This window comes from Jatropha curcas, chromosome 1 (assembly GCF_041381405.1).
Source record: "Jatropha curcas cultivar XTBG-Jc1 chromosome 1, XTBG_Jcur_1.0, whole genome shotgun sequence".
In the NCBI taxonomy this organism is placed as follows: domain Eukaryota; kingdom Viridiplantae; phylum Streptophyta; class Magnoliopsida; order Malpighiales; family Euphorbiaceae; genus Jatropha; species Jatropha curcas.
Window position 1 is genome coordinate 1,198,750 of NC_143151.1, and position 17,933 is coordinate 1,216,682.

At 38.8% G+C, this 17,933-nt stretch overlaps 2 protein-coding genes and 1 long non-coding RNA gene across 3 annotated transcripts in view; 2 read left to right on the forward strand and 1 right to left on the reverse strand.

Annotated features, from left to right (window-relative positions):
- LOC149498731 (vesicle transport protein GOT1-like) overlaps positions 1–17,933 on the reverse strand; it is a 99,429-nt gene that overhangs the window by 59,136 nt on the left and 22,360 nt on the right. The window lies entirely within an intron of this gene.
- On the forward strand, positions 5,825–7,806 carry LOC149498737 (uncharacterized). Its single transcript, XR_016321738.1, has 3 exons — positions 5,825–5,997; positions 6,128–6,212; positions 7,618–7,806. It is a non-coding gene; the product is annotated as an uncharacterized LOC149498737 (long non-coding RNA).
- On the forward strand, positions 8,370–16,782 carry LOC149498738 (uncharacterized). The gene is made up of 5 exons (XM_089717255.1): positions 8,370–8,505; positions 8,691–9,330; positions 14,522–15,566; positions 16,036–16,162; positions 16,727–16,782. Exons 1-5 carry the CDS (start codon positions 8,370–8,372, stop codon positions 16,780–16,782), a joined length of 2,004 nt encoding a protein of 667 aa, XP_089573381.1.

Sequence of the window (17,933 nt, forward strand, 5' to 3'; positions counted from 1 at the left end):
AACATACAAGTCAAAAACCATTTGATATTGTATGTTCAGATGTATGGGGTCCTGCACCTGTACAATCTAGTTTGGGACATCGATATTTTGTTCTTTTTATTGATGACTTTACTCGTTTTACATGGGTTTATTTCATGAGAAATAAAAGTGAGGTGTATGACATTTTTCTTCAGTTTGAGCAGCTAATCAAACGTCAATTTGGGATGCCTATTTTGGCTTTCATTCAGACTGGGGGGGGGTGAATATCAACGTTTAAATCGGTATTTAAAGGCTACTAGTATTGTTCATAGGATTGCCTGCGCATACACTCATGAGCAAAATGGTACAGCTGAGAGGAAAATTCGACATCTTGTAGATACTAGTCGCGCCCTTTTAGCTCATGCTTCGTTACCTTTGAAATACTGGAATTTTGCTATTGAACAAAGTGCTATGTTGATTAACACCTTGCCTTCTGATGTTTTGCACAAAATTTCACCCTTCTTTAAATTATTCTCTAAGGATCCCAACTATTTGTCCTTTCAACCTTTTGGATGTAGTGTCTTCCCATTATTGCGACCCTACAATAATCATAAATTTAGTTACAGATCTGCTGAATGTGTATATCTTGGGCAAAGTCCTTTTCATTCTGCCTATAAATGTCTGGATTTTAGAATAGGACGAGTGTATTTGGCGAAGCATGTTCGGTTTGTGACTAATGAATTTCCTTATGCCAAGATGACTGTGTCAGAAAGTATACAAGAACCGCAGGCTGATCCCACATGGCTTCAAGTTACTTGTACAACGCCATCTTCACCAACACCTTCATCAGGTATATCCTTCTCTTCTACTCCATCTTCCCCACACTCTCAAATTCAATCTCCATTATTTTCTCATAATTCTGCAGAAATTACACCACAATCTGCAATCTCCACGAGTTTACAGATTGTCTCTGATATTGCTTCACTCAGTCCACCTCCAATTCGGGTCCATCCTATGGTTTTAAGGACAAATCCTAAACCAAATTCAAAATATGCTTCTGTTGTTCAATTTGCTTCATTTCAGGAACCAAAAACTTACTTGCAAGCTAAAAACAAACAGGAATGGTGTGATGCAATGTAGAAGGAAATTTCAGCATTATTAAAGAATAAAACCTGGATATTGGTGCCACGGCCAGCAAATGTGAATGTTATTTAAAATAAATGGGTGTATCGGGTCAAACAGCACTCCAATGGGCATATTGAGCGTTACAAAGCTCGTCTAGTCGCGAAAGGATTTACACAGCAGATGGGTCTTAATTACACAGAAACGTTCTCTCCGGTTGTGAAATTCACTACTGTTCGCATTCTTTTGGCTCTCGCTGTAACAAAAGGATGGGATATGCGGCAATTAGACATTTCAAATGCTTTCCTCCATGGTTCTTTAACAGAAGATTTGTATATGGAGCAACCAAAAGGCTTTGTTGATAGTACTAAACCGGATTATGTTTGCAAACTTTAGAAATCTCTTTATGGATTAAAACAGGCACCGCGAGTCTGGTTGGAAAGACTCAAGCAATTTTTATGTTCTCTTCAATTTTACAGCACACAGGCTGATCATTCTTTATTTATATACACCAATGGAGTTGATAAGTTATTTGTGCTCGTCTATGTAGATGACATTCTTGTCACGGGAACCAAATCTTCAATCATTGATTAGTTTGTTCATAAGCTGGCTGCTACCTTTCCTGTTCGAGATCTTGGTGAGATAAATTACTTCCTTGGAGTTGAGGCCACGAAGACGCTGGATGGTTTATTGCTTTCTCAAAGCAAATATCTCTCTGAAATATTACAAGCAACACAAATGGAAGACTCTAAGTCCTGTGCTACACCTATGGCAACTACACCAAATCTTAGTAAACAAACAGGAACTTTATTGGATTCTATGACAGAGTATAGACAAGTGGTCGAGGCTCTACAGTACTTAACTCTTACTAGACCGAACATTGCCTTTGCCGTTAACAAATTAGCTCAATTTTTACATTGCGCTACAGATGTTCATTGGCAAGCATGCAAAAGACTGCTACGTTATCCTAATGGTACAGCCACTGAGGTCTTTTGCTTCGTCCTTCATCAACATTCTCACTTCAATGTTATTCAGATAGTGACTGGGTTGGTTGTCCTGATGATCGACGGTCAACAGGAGGCTATCTAGTTTATTTTGGTGACAATTTAATCTCCTGGTCTAGTAAGAAGCAGCCAACGGTAGCACGCTCAAGTACAGAAAGTGAATATAAAGTTATTGTAAATGCCACTGCTGAGATAATGTGGATTACTACTCTTTTACGTGAGATTGGATATGCTCCTGCAGCATCTGCAACTTTATGGTGCGATAATGTTAATGCTATCTATCTTACTTCAAATCCTGTTTTTCATGCTCGAACAAAGCATGTTGAAATTGATTATCATTTTATTCGAGATCAGATACGGCTTGGCATTGTTTCTATTCGGTTTCTTAAAAGTGCAGAGCAAACCGCAGATATCATTGTAACATCCTAGTGAGACGAGTTGAGTCATTTCATAGAGGTGAGTTGAGTTGGGTTGAACCAAACCTGGTTGGGGTAGAATGAATGATAAGTGGACTTATTTGCATGGAAAGTTTAGGACTTGTTTGCATCAAAACATACAGCTTGGGTATTCAGTTGTAGCCTTGGTATACTTGAGGTACCAATTAGAGAGTTTACACAGCCAAATCACCTTCTTCTAGAGTCTACCCGTTCCTACCATTTTCACTTTCCCCATTTTCACGTTTTTCATTCTCTTCTTACGTTTCCCTTCCATTTCCTTGCACTTTTCATGCAAGTTACGCATTAAGTCAACTCCAAGTAAGTAGAATTCCTTGAAGTTATATGTTATTCAATCTTTAATTTCGTTATATTGGAGATGAGTTATGAGAATTCTTGTGTATAGGAGAAGAAAGTTCAAAAGTAGCAGAAAAGAGAAGCTAAAAACAGAGTCCAAGCTTTTTGGAACGCAAGGTTTGATATCTCTTGTTATTTCCCATGTTCTTTGCATGAAAAATTGTGTGGAGTGTTGCTCATGAGATCATGAGTTGCTTATTGTTGAGTGAAAGAAGTGGAAAGGATGTGAAAACAGGGGATGAATATATGAAGTGGAAACAGAGTTTGCTGGAAATTTTACCAGCAACTTCATCTTGATTTCGACCTTATTAAATGATGGAATTAGGAAGTGTCATAGAAGAGTTATTTGTTCCTTTATGTGTTAGCTTTACGTGGGTTTTTGAATCACTCAATTTGGAGTTGTATATTGTGAGATATGGCCAAAAGAGTACAGACTGTGCAGGCTGGAAACCACGCGCGCGAATTGCATGAATAAGGTCGCGACTTGTCAATGACTCTCATTTTGCACTCTACGCGGTCGCGACTTTCATCTGCGCGCTCGCGACTTTCACCTAAACTCTCTAACTCTCATTTTTCATTCTACGCGATCGCGACTTTCACATGCGCGCTCGCGACTTTGGCCAGAAAGTCACTGCCTCTCAAATGGCACATCTTGCGCTCGCGACTTCCATATGCGCGATCGCGACTTGGTCTCGCGCTCGCGACTAAGGTTGCGCGGTCGCGACTTTGAGCCAGAAACTCACTGACTCTCATTTGACATTCTCGCGCTCGCGACTTTCAAAAGCGCGATCGCGACTTACCTCTTCAGTGTAACTCGCGCTCGCGACTTGGCATGTTGCGCTCGCGACTGATGCTTTGACATTCTTTTTGACTTTATTTCCTATGCAAGTGACTTCCTTTGCTCATCCTGCATGCATCCACCCATTGTAAAACAAAAATACAACATAAGAACATGGATTAAAACAACATGTAAGCAATTATATGATGTGAACTCAAATCAATATGATGAACTATGAAGTTGTGAAACCATTTATGTGCTATTGTGTTACATTGTTGATATGCTAATATTAAGCTCCATTGAGGTTGGGTAGAAACCATGTAGATAAGGCTATGTCGCGACATAGAATAGCAGATCTGCGCCCCATACAGTTTGGAACTCCGGCTACAGGCCGTTGAGTGGATATGATTATACAGGCCATAGCAGCCAAGCATACAGTATTCATCCAGTTTCATACAGTTTTTCTTATCACTTCGGTTTCACTATAACCTTATGGAGCCATATCGATATCTTGATTTAACATTGTATGAATCATACCGTATCATGATATATGTGCTTATATATGTTTACATGATTCTTTTTACACATGTATGTATTTACTTGTTTCTTTTATGTTGAGATATCCACTGAGCTTCTTGCTCAGCGAGTTACCTGTTTAACTTGCAGGTTTTGAGACTGGTTCATAGAGAGTCGGATTACAACTGCTGAAGTTCATCTACAGAAGACTCAATCTTCAGGGTAGCTAGTCATTTTACTGTGTATCTTTTGTCTATCCTTTTTATGGCATGTACATGGCACACAGTTGGGCCCATTTCACTTTGTAAATAGCATCATGTTTTGTAAATATTAAACACATTATTAATGTACACAGCATGATAGTATCTTCAATATACATTATGATTTCATCATGTCAGAACATTTAAGTCAACCGGTTTGTAACATCTCGACTCGGTTCATTCGGGTTTTCGGGTGGACTGGGAAGGGGTGTTACAATCATGACCAAACCTTTAGGGCAGCAACTATTTGCATCTCACTCGTGCAAGCTTTGACTGCAATCTCATGTCGTTCAGCTTGAAGGGGGCTGTTACAGATAATATTGGTTATATTATTTGTTATTAAATAGCTGTATGTAGTTGTATTCTAATGATAGTCTTACACTCTTATAGTTATCCTTTGTAACTACTCTATATACAGAGTTGTATAAATAGAGTTGTATTATTCAATACGAGATATATAGAAAACCCAATTCTTTAGAGATTTACATTAATGGCCCTTTTCCTTTAGCTTCGTCGCAGCTTCCTTGCAGTAGACTTCGCAATAGACTTGCATTTTTTGTGTTACCCCACAATTCTGAGACTTATTCTATGGGGCATTGGCTTAAAAGGAAGACTTATGGGGCATTGGCTTAAAAGGAAGACTTATGGGGCATTGACTTAAAAGCAAGACTTGTGGTGTGCAATGTTAATTGAAAGTCGCTTTAAAGTTTCCAGTGACGACCAAAGTAATCCCGCATTACAAATTTAATGATCAATTCTCTCTGTCTCATCAGTTCACAGAATGATCAGCAGATACTCAAACCTTCTTTTTCTAGTTATAATTTTAATAATACTCCATCTCCATGGTTGCTGTGCTAGAAAAAGCAAGAGCAATAATGATCAGTGCACCAGTTCTTGCTGCGATATCCATAACATATGTAACGCCCCATTTTTCCTGTGTTTTAATAGTAGTTTACCGGTCTGTGAATAGTACCACCGGTCCGGAAGTTGGTATTATTTTTTGTCCGGAAAAATTACTATTTATGTTTTATATTTTATTTAACATTTTTGGAGCATGTATGCATGGTTTTTATGGGTAGAAAGTAAGTAAGGAATATTTTTGGAGAATTTAGATAATTAGTGAATAGTGAATTAAGGTGCTATATTAAGTAAGGAAATTTGAGCAATTATTTTTATGGAGGAAATTTAAGGAATTATTTTTATGGAATAAATTAGAGAATTTTGTGGAGATAAATAATATTTTGAAGGAATTTAATCGGAGAATATTTGGAGAAAAGACCAAAACACCCTCCTATTTGGAGAAAAGACCAAAATACCCCTTAGTTGCTTTAATAAAGCAACTATCAATTATTGAGCACCAAATTTGTTCCTTCTTCTTATGCCTTACACGTTTCTTCCTCCTTCTTCTTCTTCTTCTTCTTCTTCATTTTCTTCAATTCTTACCAAGTAAACACCTTAAATTCACCCATCCAACTTGATTTAAGCACTAAATATTAGAGAGTGAAGCTAGATAAGTCATTTTTGGTGACTAATTTCAAGAAATTTGGTGATTTTCCTACTTGGGTCAAGTAAGTGATTTTATGATAATCTCATTATTTTTGGGTTTAGAGTTGTCTTTTAGCATCTACATGCTTAATCATGCTCCAATTACTTCTTTTATTTGTTTTCTTTGTTTGATTTTGAGTTTCTTCCATGTAGAGGGTGGAGAGCCTTCTAATAAGGATAAAGGCAAGACCAAAGCTTGAGAAGCTTTGATTAAAGCTTGTTAAAGCTTGTTTTGAAGGTTAGTGTTCATAAACACACTTACCTTATTCAAAATTTTGATTTTGTGCCTTTATGCTATTATGTGTATATTTTGAGATTTTGTATGAAATGATTGATTTGTTGAATTTTGGTTGCCATTACATGCTCTTGGATGATGTTTGATGAGTATTTATGTTGTGGTAGACATTTCTACCTTGTATATTTGTGGTTCATGTTCCTTTCATGGCTAAAGTAAACTGAATTTGGGAAAAACGTGATTTTGAGTGAGATTTAGGAACATTTTTCGGTCCTTTTTAATTTCCATTTGTGTCTGAGTCCTTCATAAAAGTTGTAGGTCTATCTCTTAGCTTTCCAACCCATCCTCTTGTGTCCAATTTGGAGATATATAACTCAACTTATGGCTGAAACACCCAAACTGCCTCTGTTTGTGTCGGGCCACTTGCATCACTGAATTGAGTGCCCATTTTGACCACTATAATGACAAGATTAGGCTCTGAGTTCTTCATAAAAGTTGTTTCCCTGTGTCTTGAGAATTCTCTCGTTCTGGATTGGTTTAATTTGAGTGTGGGGTTTAGTAGGAATTCAATAAACAATGGACTTGGTTCTGCTGAATCAGGTCTGGTCTGTTAGTCTGTGTTCCTAGCTTTGTTTTGTTATCTTTCATTTTGATCTGGGCTGTGATCCCTTCATAACATTTGTAGGATTTTGTCTTAGCTTTCTAATGACTCTAATTTCATTTAATTTGGAGACCCATAACTCAAGTTATGTTTTAAAAACACAGCAAAGGTCAATGTTACTTTTATGCTGGAAATTTTCTATGTTAAGTCATTTTGTTTAAGTATGAGAATTTTTATGAATTACTTAAGTTTAAATTAAGTTTTATTTTGAGAAGACTAAAGAAAATGAATTTTATGAGAAATGTTTTTGGGCTCTAATATACTTGGTGTGGATTTGATGCATGATTTGATTTTATTATGTATGATGAGCATGCTCGGCATTTGATGCCATTATGATAAGAAGCTATGATCATATGCTAGGCACGTGGGTGTCTTATGTTAGGGCGGATGCGCTCTATATGTTATGAAAAGGTTGGCGACCTAAGGCCATTATGAATGAGCTATGAAAACTTATCTGCTTCTTTTTCTCCTAAGTGTATGTGAGCCCTTGTAAAATAGTTTTAAGGAAGTGAAATAAATGAGATCACATTATGTTAATAACTCGTAGTTTACCATAACTTATTAATGATATCAAATGAATTTCTAAGCATGATGTGTTGTTGTACATATGTATTGCATGTTCAAATTTAATGATGTGATGTATATAAATGATTTTTTTTAAGTATGTTGTCATCACAACATTGGTTTGTTGTGTTTTATGAGCACCACTGAGTTTTATACTCAGCGCGTTGATTTTATCACGCGCAGGTTGGAGATTGTACTTGCTGCTTAAAGACCTGAAGAGTAGCATCAGAGCTGAAGAGATATTTTGGTAGTTACTTAGTATTGTTTTTGTAACTAAAAATTATGGCATGTATAAGTATTACATTTTTGGAGACTGTATTATTTCATTTATAACTTAAGCATGTTATTGTAAATTATTTTGGTGTATATATATTGGGAGATAAACTTGGACTTATTTAATGGTTAGAACATTAGAAGTTGATATGTGTAAATGAATGTATTGAATTGATCAATATTATGATGTTATTAAGGATATGAAATGATAGAAGTGCTCTTGTGTTGTTATTGGAGTTTGATGGGGTTTGGAGTTTGGAATTGGGAGTGCTTTGTATTCATATGTTTGGCAACTTCTATTTTTACGGGAAACTCTTGCAGTTTTTCTGTAGGACTCTCCCAAATCATTTTCAAAACAAAATATTATTACTTGCTAAACTTATGATTACTAAGTCACTTCTAATTCATAATATGATTGTATGATTTATATGTAGGTTAGGACGGTGCCTCCGGCACTGAATGTGGCATCCACCGTCAGGTCTTTCGGGATCGGGCGGCGGGTGTTACATTTAGTGGTATCAGAGCATAGGTTTAGGCGGTTCTAGGAATTTATCTATTTTGAAGTGAGAGTATGAGTAATTTAAGTTAAATACATGCCATATTGATTTGGTTTGGAACTTCTCTCTGATGCAAACCTTTTTGGTCTTTGTAGGAGTTGAGTGATGTCTCAACATCTGTCTGATGAGGAGGTGGATAGTTATGTCCCTCCTAGTGGTGGTATTCCTGTTGGAGATGCCGCTAGTGGTGCTGTGGGTTCTGATGCGAAGCACGCCTCGAGGGTGGGGCAAGCTGCTGCAGGTCCTACTGGGCCTAACCAGGATACGTTTGTTCAGCAGTTAGTTGCTGCGTGAGGCAAGCAGCAGGAGCTGTTCCCCAGGCTCCAGTTGCTCCAGCCCCTGTTCCAGTTCGTCCCCCTATTGAGAAACTGAGGAAATATGGAGCTGTTGAGTTTATGGGTAGAAAGGATGATGTGGCTTCTGCAGCAGAGTATTGGCTCCAGTCTGTGGAGAGGATATTGGAGCAGATGCAGTGCTCACCTGTAGACAGTTTGGTTTGTGCCACTTCCTTATTGAGAGAGGAAGCTTACCAGTGGTGGGATACTATATCACGGACAGTTAGTGCTGAGCAGAGGACTTGGGACTTCTTTCTTTCTGAGTTCAGACAGAAATATTTTGGGGAGCTTTACATTGACCAACGTAAAGCAGAGTTTTTAGCATTAAAACAGGGCAGAATGTCTGTGGCTGAATATGAGAGAGAGTTCATCCGGTTGAGCAGGTATGCTACTGAGATGATTCCTACTGAATCGGATAGATGCAAGCGCTTCAGGAAAGGCTTGCATGATGAATACCGCATGCATCTAGTTGCTCATCCTCATACATCATTGTCTTCCCTAGTGAAGGCAGCTTTAGAGCTTGAGGAAGTGAGGAATGAGCAGCAGGCTAGGAGGCAAAGGAGTCAGCAGGGTCAACAAAAGAGGGTTCAGGGTATGGTATCAGGACAGACTTCTGGGGCTCAGTCTAGTAGTAAGAGGCACAGAGGTTCATCACAGACCTGGTCTAGACCTATTCAGAGACATGGCCAAGGTACTTATGGCAGAGCAGCTCCACAGACCACATCTGTTGTGTAACATCCCTTCCCGGTCCACCCGTAAACCCGAATAAACCGAGTCGAGACGCTACAAACTGGATGACTGTATGTCCTGTCATGCTTACATCATACTGTATATAGAAAATATTAGCATGCTGATGCTGTTACATTAATAATGTATATAATATATACAAGACATGATACTGTTTACAAAATGAATTGGGCCCAACTGTGTGCCCTGTACATGCCATAAAAAGGATAGACAAAAGATACACAGTAAAATGACTAGCTACCCTGAAGATTGAGTCTTCTGTAGATGAACTTCAGCAGTTGTAATCCGACTCTCTATGAACCAGTCTCAAAACCTGCGAGTTAAACAGGTAACTCGCTGAGCTAATAAAGCTCAGTAGATATCTCAATATAAAATAAACAACTAAACACATACATATGTAAAAGAACCATGTAAACACATATAGTACAGATAAGCACACATATCATGACATGTTCAGTTTACTTTGATGGTCTTTCTTTCTCTTTATTATACTGTATGATTAAGTCAAGATATCTGTATGGCTCCATAAGGTTATAGTGAAACCGAAGTGATAAGATAACTGTATGAAACTGTATGAAACTGTATGCTATAGGCCCCGAACCGGATTCGCCTATGCCACAATTGTCCGTTTTGGTGCCCCTAACCGGATTTGCACCGCACGGTTTAATCATATCCACTCAACGGCCTGTAGCCGGAGTTCCAAACTGTATGGGGCGCAGATCTGCTATTCTATGTCGCGACATAGCCTTATCTACATGGTTTCTACCCAACCTCAATGGAGCTTAATATTAGCATATCAACAATGTAACACAATAGCACATAAATGGTTTCACAACTTCATAGTTCATCATATTGATTTGAGTTCACATCATATAATTGCTTACATGTTGTTTTAATCCATGTTCTTATGTTATGTTTTGATGCTAAAATGATTGGAGGCATATATGGTAAGCAAAGGAATACAATTGTAGTGAAATTGAAGTCCAAAAATGCATGAAAATCAAAGTCGCGAGCGCGCCTGTGTAACGTCCCATTTTTCTATTGAATCGAGTCGTTGCTTAGAGTCGAGTCGGGCTGATCCAAAACCCGGTTCGATCCATTAGATTCGAGAGTGGGCTAGAATGGGATGACATTGAAATAAGGAAAAGAAGTGGACTTACTTGAAGGAAACAAAAAGATCAAAGTATAAGGATTAGGACTTGATTTCACTAAAGTATAAAGTTGAGGTATTAAGTTGTACCATTTTGACACTTGAGGTACCATTTGGTAATTTTCATATAAAAATCAATGACATTCTAGAGACTACCCGTGGATTCCATTTCATTTTCATTTCTTCATCCTTATCTTCATCTTCTTCCTCTCCTTTCCTCTTAAACTTTCCTTTCTCCATCACGTTTAATGGTGGTGAAGATTTTCATGGGAGTTAAACATTAATTCAACTTCTCTTCTATCCAAGTAAGTAAACCTTCTTGAATTTCATACGTGAATCATTTGGTGATATTTTTTAGATGATTCATAAGAATTCTCATGTATAGGAGAAGTGAGCTCAAGGCAGAAGAAAAAGGAAGCTAAGAAGAAGCTTCCAAGCTTGTTAAGTGAAGGTGTGATATCTCTTTATATTTACCATTTTCTTTGCATGAGAAATTGTGTGGTGTGTTGTTATAATATTGCTTCATGTTGAGTGGGAGGACTGGAAATGATGAGAAAACAGGGGAGGTATTGAATAAATGAAGTAAATATTGAGTTTATGTTGAAACAGGGCTTGCTGAAAATGTGACCAGTAACTTCATCTTGATTTTGACCCCATTTAATGATGGAATTAGGAAGTGTCATAGAAGAGTTATTTGTTCCTCTATGTGTTAGCTTTACATGGGTTTTTGAATCATTCAAATCGGAGTTGTCTATTGAGAGATATGATCAAAAGAACACAGACTGCACAATCTGGAAATACGTCGCGCGCTCGCGCGGTCTGGAAAGCAAGTCGCGCTCGCGACTTTCACATGCGCGGTCGCGACTTCGGCTAGAAGCTCTCTGACTCTCAGTTTGCGCATTTCGCGCTCGCGAACTCCGCAAGCGCGCTCGCGACTTCATCTCGCGCTCGCGACTTGTGCTGCGCGGTCGCGACTTGAGCCAGAAACCTCTCTGACTCTCGATTGCACTTCTCGCGCTCGCGAGGTTTGAAGACGCGCTCGCGACTTCTCTGTGGGAAGCATCTCGCGCTCGCGACTTTGCCCTGCGCGCTCACGACTTGTGTTTTCATGCATTTTGGCCTTCATTTTCTATACAATTACATTCCTTTGCTCAACATGCATGCATCCAATCATTGTAAAACAAACATATAACATAAGAACATGAATTAAAACAACATGTAAGCATTTATATGGTGTAAATCAAATCAATATGATGAACTATGACGTTGTGAAACCATTTATGTGCTATTGTGTTATATTGTTGACATGCTAATCTTAAGCTCCATTGAGGTTAGGTAGAAACCATGTAGATAAGGCTATGTCGCGACATAGAATAGCAGATCTGCGCCCTATACAGTTTGTTACTCCGGCTACAGGCCGTTGAGTGGATATGATTAAATCGTGCGGTGCAAATCCGGTTAGGGGCACCAAAACGGACAATAGTGGCATAGGCGAATCCGGTTCGGGGCCTATAGCACACAGTTTCATACAGTTTCATACAGTTTATCTTATCACTTCGGTTTCACTATAACCTTATGGAGCTATACAGTTATATTGACTACAAATTGAATAATCATACAGTATACTAAACAGCAAGAAAGATCATCAAGTTAAACATGAAGGTATCATGATATGTGTGCTTACATTCCATATGTGAGTAAATGTGTATTTATTTCCACATATGTATGTGCTTATATGTTTCTTCATATATTCATTGAATTTAATCAAAGTTGCAGAGTTCATACAGCATAAAGAACATCAGGTAAGATCATGAAAGTATAATGTTATATATGCTTACAAGTTTATTTATTTAATTCTTAAGGAGCCATACAGTCATGAGTTGTGATTAATCATAACTTATATGATGTGACTAAAAGTGCATAAGTCATACAGTATAATGAATAGCAAGTAAGACAATGAACATATACTGTTATGTATTCTTACATGTTTATTAACAAAATGAACAGCAGGTAAGATCATGAGAGAATCATAATGCGTGATTTAAGGTTCATGTAAATGCTTTATGAGAAATTAGAACTCAATTATTGATGTTTATGACTTAGAAGTCTATTCGTTGCTATAAAGAGACATTTATGTTGAAATTTACTGATCCTATGAGTATCAACTCTTTATGAAATTGGTATAATAAGTTAGTTGCCATTGCACTTTGTTTAGTATGTGAATTATGAGCACCACTGAGTTTTATACTCAGCGCGTCGATTTTCATCACGCGCAGGTTGACGATCGTGGTTGCTACTTGAAGATTTGAGGCGTACTATCAAAGCAAAAGAGCTTATTTTGGTCATAGAAAATTGAGCATTGTATAATTAAGCTTATATTGTATAATTAAGAGTTGTATAATTAAGAATTATGGCATGTATTAAGATTTATGGCATGTATAATTATTATATTGTTAGAGCTTATGTGATTGTAAACATAAGTGAAACATGTAATTATTTTGGTGTAAGTAGCTGGAGATAAGAATAATATTTATGAAATGATTGAAGATGAAATAGTTTACTATAGGTGGTATGATTAGGTTATGAAAGCTTGATATAGATTCTTTATGAAATTAATTGCTAGATATTAAATGCTTTTGAGGATTTATACAATTATTAAAGATATATATATAAAGGGTTATTGCGTTATGATGATTCTTGGAGATGTTGAAAGTTTAGAGTGTAATTGGGAGTGTTTATATTCATATTTTGCATACAGTATGATATCAGCATGGCAGGATATAAGTTCAACCAGATTGTAGCGTCTCGGCTCGGTTCATTCGGTTTAACGGGTGGACCGGGAAGGGGTGTTACAGCCTGTGGAAGTCGCGAGCGCGTACAGTGCCATATGAGAGACAGTGTATTATCAGGTGAAAGTCGCGAGCGCGCACATGGAGGTCGCGATCGCGTAATGTGCAAGTGGAGAGTCAGTGAGTTTCTGGCTCAAAGTCGCGACCGCGCAACCTTAGTCGCGAGCGCAAGATCAAGTCGCGATCGCGCACATGGAAGTCGCGAGCGCAAGATGTGCCATTTGAGAGTCAGAGAGTTGTAGGTGAAAGTCGCGAGCACGCAGATGAAAGTCGCGACCGCGTAGAGTGCAAAATGAGAGTCAGAGACAAGTCGCGACCTTATTCATGCAATTCGCGCGCGCGGTTTCCAGCCTGCACAGTCTGTACTCTTTTGGCCATATCTCACAATATACAACTCCAAATTGAGTGATTCAAAAACCCACGTAAAGCTAACACATAGAGGAACAAATAACTCTTCTATGACACTTCCTAATTCCATCATTTAATAAGGTCGAAATCAAGATGAAGTTGCTGGTAAAATTTCCAGCAAACTCTGTTTCCACTTCATATATTCATCCCCTGTTTTCACATCCTTTCCACTTCTTTCACTCAACAATAAGCAACACATGATCTCATGAGCAACACTCCACACAATTTTCATGCAAAGAACATGGGAAATAACAAGAGATATCAAACCTTGCGTTCCAAAAAGCTTGGACTCTATTTTAAGCTTCTCTTTTCTGCTACTTTTGAACTTTCTTCTCCTATACACAAGAAGTCTCATAACTCATCTCCAATATAACGAAATTAAAGATTGAATAACATATAACTTCAAGGACTTCTACTTACTTGGAGTTGACTTAATGCGTAACTTGCATGAAAAGTGCAAGGCAATGGAAGGGAAACGTAAGAAGAGAATGAAAAACGTGAAAATGGGGAAAGTGAAAATGATAGGAACGGGTAGACTCTAGAAGAAGGTGATTTGGCTGTGTAAACTCTCTAATTGGTACCTCAAGTATACCAAGGCTACAACTGAATACCCAAGCTGTATGTTTTGATGCAAACAAGTCCTAAACTTTCCATGCAAATAAGTCCACTTATCATTCATTCTACCCCAACCAGGTTTGGTTCAACCCAACTCAACTCACCTCTATGAAATGACTCAACTCGTCTCACTAGGATGTTACATGTTGCTAGTGGTGGAGGTGCTACGTGGATTGATATTCGGCCATGTCCTCAGTGTGGAAAGAAGCATCCCGGGGTTTGTAGGAGACTTTCTGGGGCATGCTTTCGATGTGGGTCTACAGAGCATTTGCTTCGAGACTGCCCTATGACTTTGGCGAGTGCAGCTCCTCAGGTAGGGAGGTCGGCTCCTTATGTTTCGAGAGGTAGAGGCAGAGGCCGTGGTGATACAGGAGGCAGTGGGAGTCAGAGGCCATCTTTAGAGACAGTGGAAAAATTTGAGTCCAGAGCACCTGCTAGAGCGTATGCTATCCGGACTAGGGAGGAGCAGGATGCCCCAGATGTTATCATTGGTACATTCTCTCTCTTTGATATTTCTGTATATGCTTTGATTGATCCTGGCTCTACTCATTCATATTTATGCATAAATGTGGGTAGATTGGGTAATATGCATGCTAATATGTTAGAGCATAGTATTGAGGTTACTAATCCCTTGGGTCATAGTGTCGTAGTTAATCGGGTGTATAGAGATTGTCCATTGGTAATCTATGGCCATGTGTTTCTGGGAGATCTAATAGAGTTGCCTTTCCGAGAGTTTGATGTGATCTTGGGTATGGATTGGTTATCTAGACATGGAGTTATGATTGATTGTAGACTTAAGAGGATTACACTCCAGACTTCATCTGGTGAGGAGATTGTAGTTGTGGGTGAGAGGTCGGATTACCTCTCTAATGTGATTTCTGCTTCTACTACTAGAAGATTGATCCAGCATGGTTGTGAGGCCTACTTAGCCTGTGTACTTGCTCCAGAGTCAGAATCTCCTAGTGTCCATGATATACCCACAGTATGTGATTTTCCGGATGTGTTTCCAGAGGAGTTGCCTGGTTTACCTCCTGAGAGAGAGGTTGAGTTTGGTATTGAGGTTATACCTGGTACTGCACCAATATCCATTGCTCCGTATCGGATGGCGCCTGCTGAGTTGAAAGAGTTAAAGATACAGATTCAAGAGTTGCTTGATAAGGGTTTTATTTGTCCTAGTGTATCTCCGTGGGGTGCTCCAGTATTGTTTGTAAAGAAGAAGGATGGATCACTTAGATTGTGTATTGATTACAGACAACTTAACAAAGTTACTGTGAAGAATCGGTATCCATTGCCTCGGATAGATGATTTTGTTTGATCAGTTGAGAGGAGCTAGTGTATTCTCGAAGATAGATCTGAGATCAGGTTATCATGAGCTAAGGGTGAAGGCATCAGATGTACCTAAGACTGCTTTCAGGACACGCTACGGTCACTATGAGTTCTTGGTAATGCCATTTGGTTTGACTAATGCTCCTGTAGTGTTCATGGATTTGATGAACTGGATCTTTCATCCTTACTTAGATCAGTTTGTGGTTGTGTTCATTGATGACATCTTGGTATATTCTCGGACTAGAGAGGATCATGATCACCATTTGAGAATTGTACTTCAGATATTGAGAGAGAGACAGTTGTATGCTAAGCTGAGCAAGTGTGAATTCTGGTTGTCTGAGATTGCTTTCTTGGGTCACATTATTTCTGTTGAGGGTATTAGAGTTGATCTGAAGAAGATAGAGGCAGTGCTTGAATGGAAGCCACCTAAGAATGTTACAGAGATTCAGAGTTTCTTAGGATTGGCTGGTTATTATAGAAGATTTGTTAAGGGATTTTCTCTCATTACGGCTCCTTTGACTAGGCTTCTTCAAAAAGATGTCAAATTCGAGTGGAATGATAAATGTCAGAATAGTTTTGAGAGGCTGAAGACGATGCTTACTGAGGCTCCAGTGTTGACACAGCCAGTTTCAGGTAGACCGTATGATGTGTATAGTGATGCTTCACATAATGGATTGGGTTGTGTGCTTATGCAGGAGGGTAAGGTAGTTGATTATGCTTCTAGACAGCTTAAACCACACGAGAAGAACTATCCTATGCATGATTTGGAGTTAGCAGCTATAGTCTTCGCTTTGAAGATTTGGAGGCATTACTTGTATGGTGAGAAATGTCATCTGTATACGGATCATAAGAGTCTCAAGTATCTGCTTACTCAAAAGGAGCTTAATCTGAGATAGCGCAGATGGTTAGAGCTACTTAAGGACTATGACTTCACCATTGATTACCATCCGGGTAAAGCTAATGTGGTAGCAGATGCACTTAGTAGGAAGTCCTTGGTTGCTTTACATGCTATGAATACTTGATTATCTGCAGCTAGTAATGGTGCACTCGTGGCAGAGCTTATGATTAGACCTAGTCTACTTCAATAGATTCGAGATGCACAGAGGGATGATGAGACAATTGCCTTGTGGAAAGACCGAGTCAGAGATGGAAGGAAAAAGAGATTTATTATTAAAGATGACGACTGCTTGTACTTTGGGGATCGGATTTGTGAGCCTAAAATTTCAGAGTTGAGAAAGAGTATCTTAAAGGAAGCTCATAGTAGTCCCTATGCTATGCATCCTGGCAGTGATAAGATGTATCAGGATTTGAAATCACAGTATTGGTGGCCGGCGATGAAGAGGATATCACAGATTATGTGTCGAGGTGTTTGACGTGCCAGCAAGTGAAAGCAGAGCATCGGTTTCCTTCTGGTTTGTTACACCCTACTTCTATTCCAGAGTGGAAATGGGATAAGGTTACTATGGATTTTGTGACTGGATTGCCTTTAACTCCTAAAAAAAAAGATGCCGTATGGGTAATAGTTGACAGATTAACTAAGTCAGCACACTTTCTTCCTGTTAGGACCGACTTCACCATGGAGCAATATGCAGAGTTGTATATAGATGAGATAGTGAGATTACATGGGGTTCCTTCTTCCATCATTTTAGATAGAGATCCGAGATTTACTTCTAGATTTTGGAAGAAGCTACATGAGGCCCTATGTACGAAGCTGAATTTCAGCACAGCTTTTCATCCTCAGACAGATGGTCAGTCAGAGCGGGTTATTCAAATTTTGGAGGATATGTTAAGAGCTTGTGCTATTGAGTTTGAAGGTAGTTGGGAGAAGTACATTCGACTTGTAGAATTTTCCTACAATAACAGTTATCAGTCGAGTATTCAGATGGCCCCTTTTGAAGCACTATATGGTAGGAGATGTAGGACTCCACTGTGTTGGTTAGAATTGAGTGAGGGCAAGATGGTAGGTCCAGATTTGATTCGGGATACAGAGGAAAAGGTCAGAATTATCAGAGATAGATTGAAAGCAGCTTCAGATCGTCAAAAATCTTATGCGGATTTGAAAAGGAAAGATATAGAGTATGCAGTGGGAGATAAGGTTTTCCTTAAGGTATCTCCGTGGAAAAAGATATTGAGATTTGGAAGAAAGGGTAAGCTTAGTCCTAGGTTCATTGGTCCATATGAGATCATTGAGCGTGTGGGTCCATTAGCCTATAGACTAGGTTTACCACCAGACCTGGAT

What these genes read in the sequence shown, in the direction of transcription:
- LOC149498738 (XM_089717255.1), top strand. Translation starts at nt 8,370, where the DNA reads ATGTCTCAACATCTGTCTGATGAGGAGGTGGATAGTTATGTCCCTCCT. An exon ending in CCACAGACCACATCTGTTGT is followed by an intron (nt 9,331 to 14,521) that starts GTAACATCCCTT and finishes ACATGTTGCTAG; the next exon opens with TGGTGGAGGTGCTACGTGGA. An exon ending in TATCTCCGTGGGGTGCTCCA is followed by an intron (nt 15,567 to 16,035) that starts GTATTGTTTGTA and finishes TGGTTGTCTGAG; the next exon opens with ATTGCTTTCTTGGGTCACAT.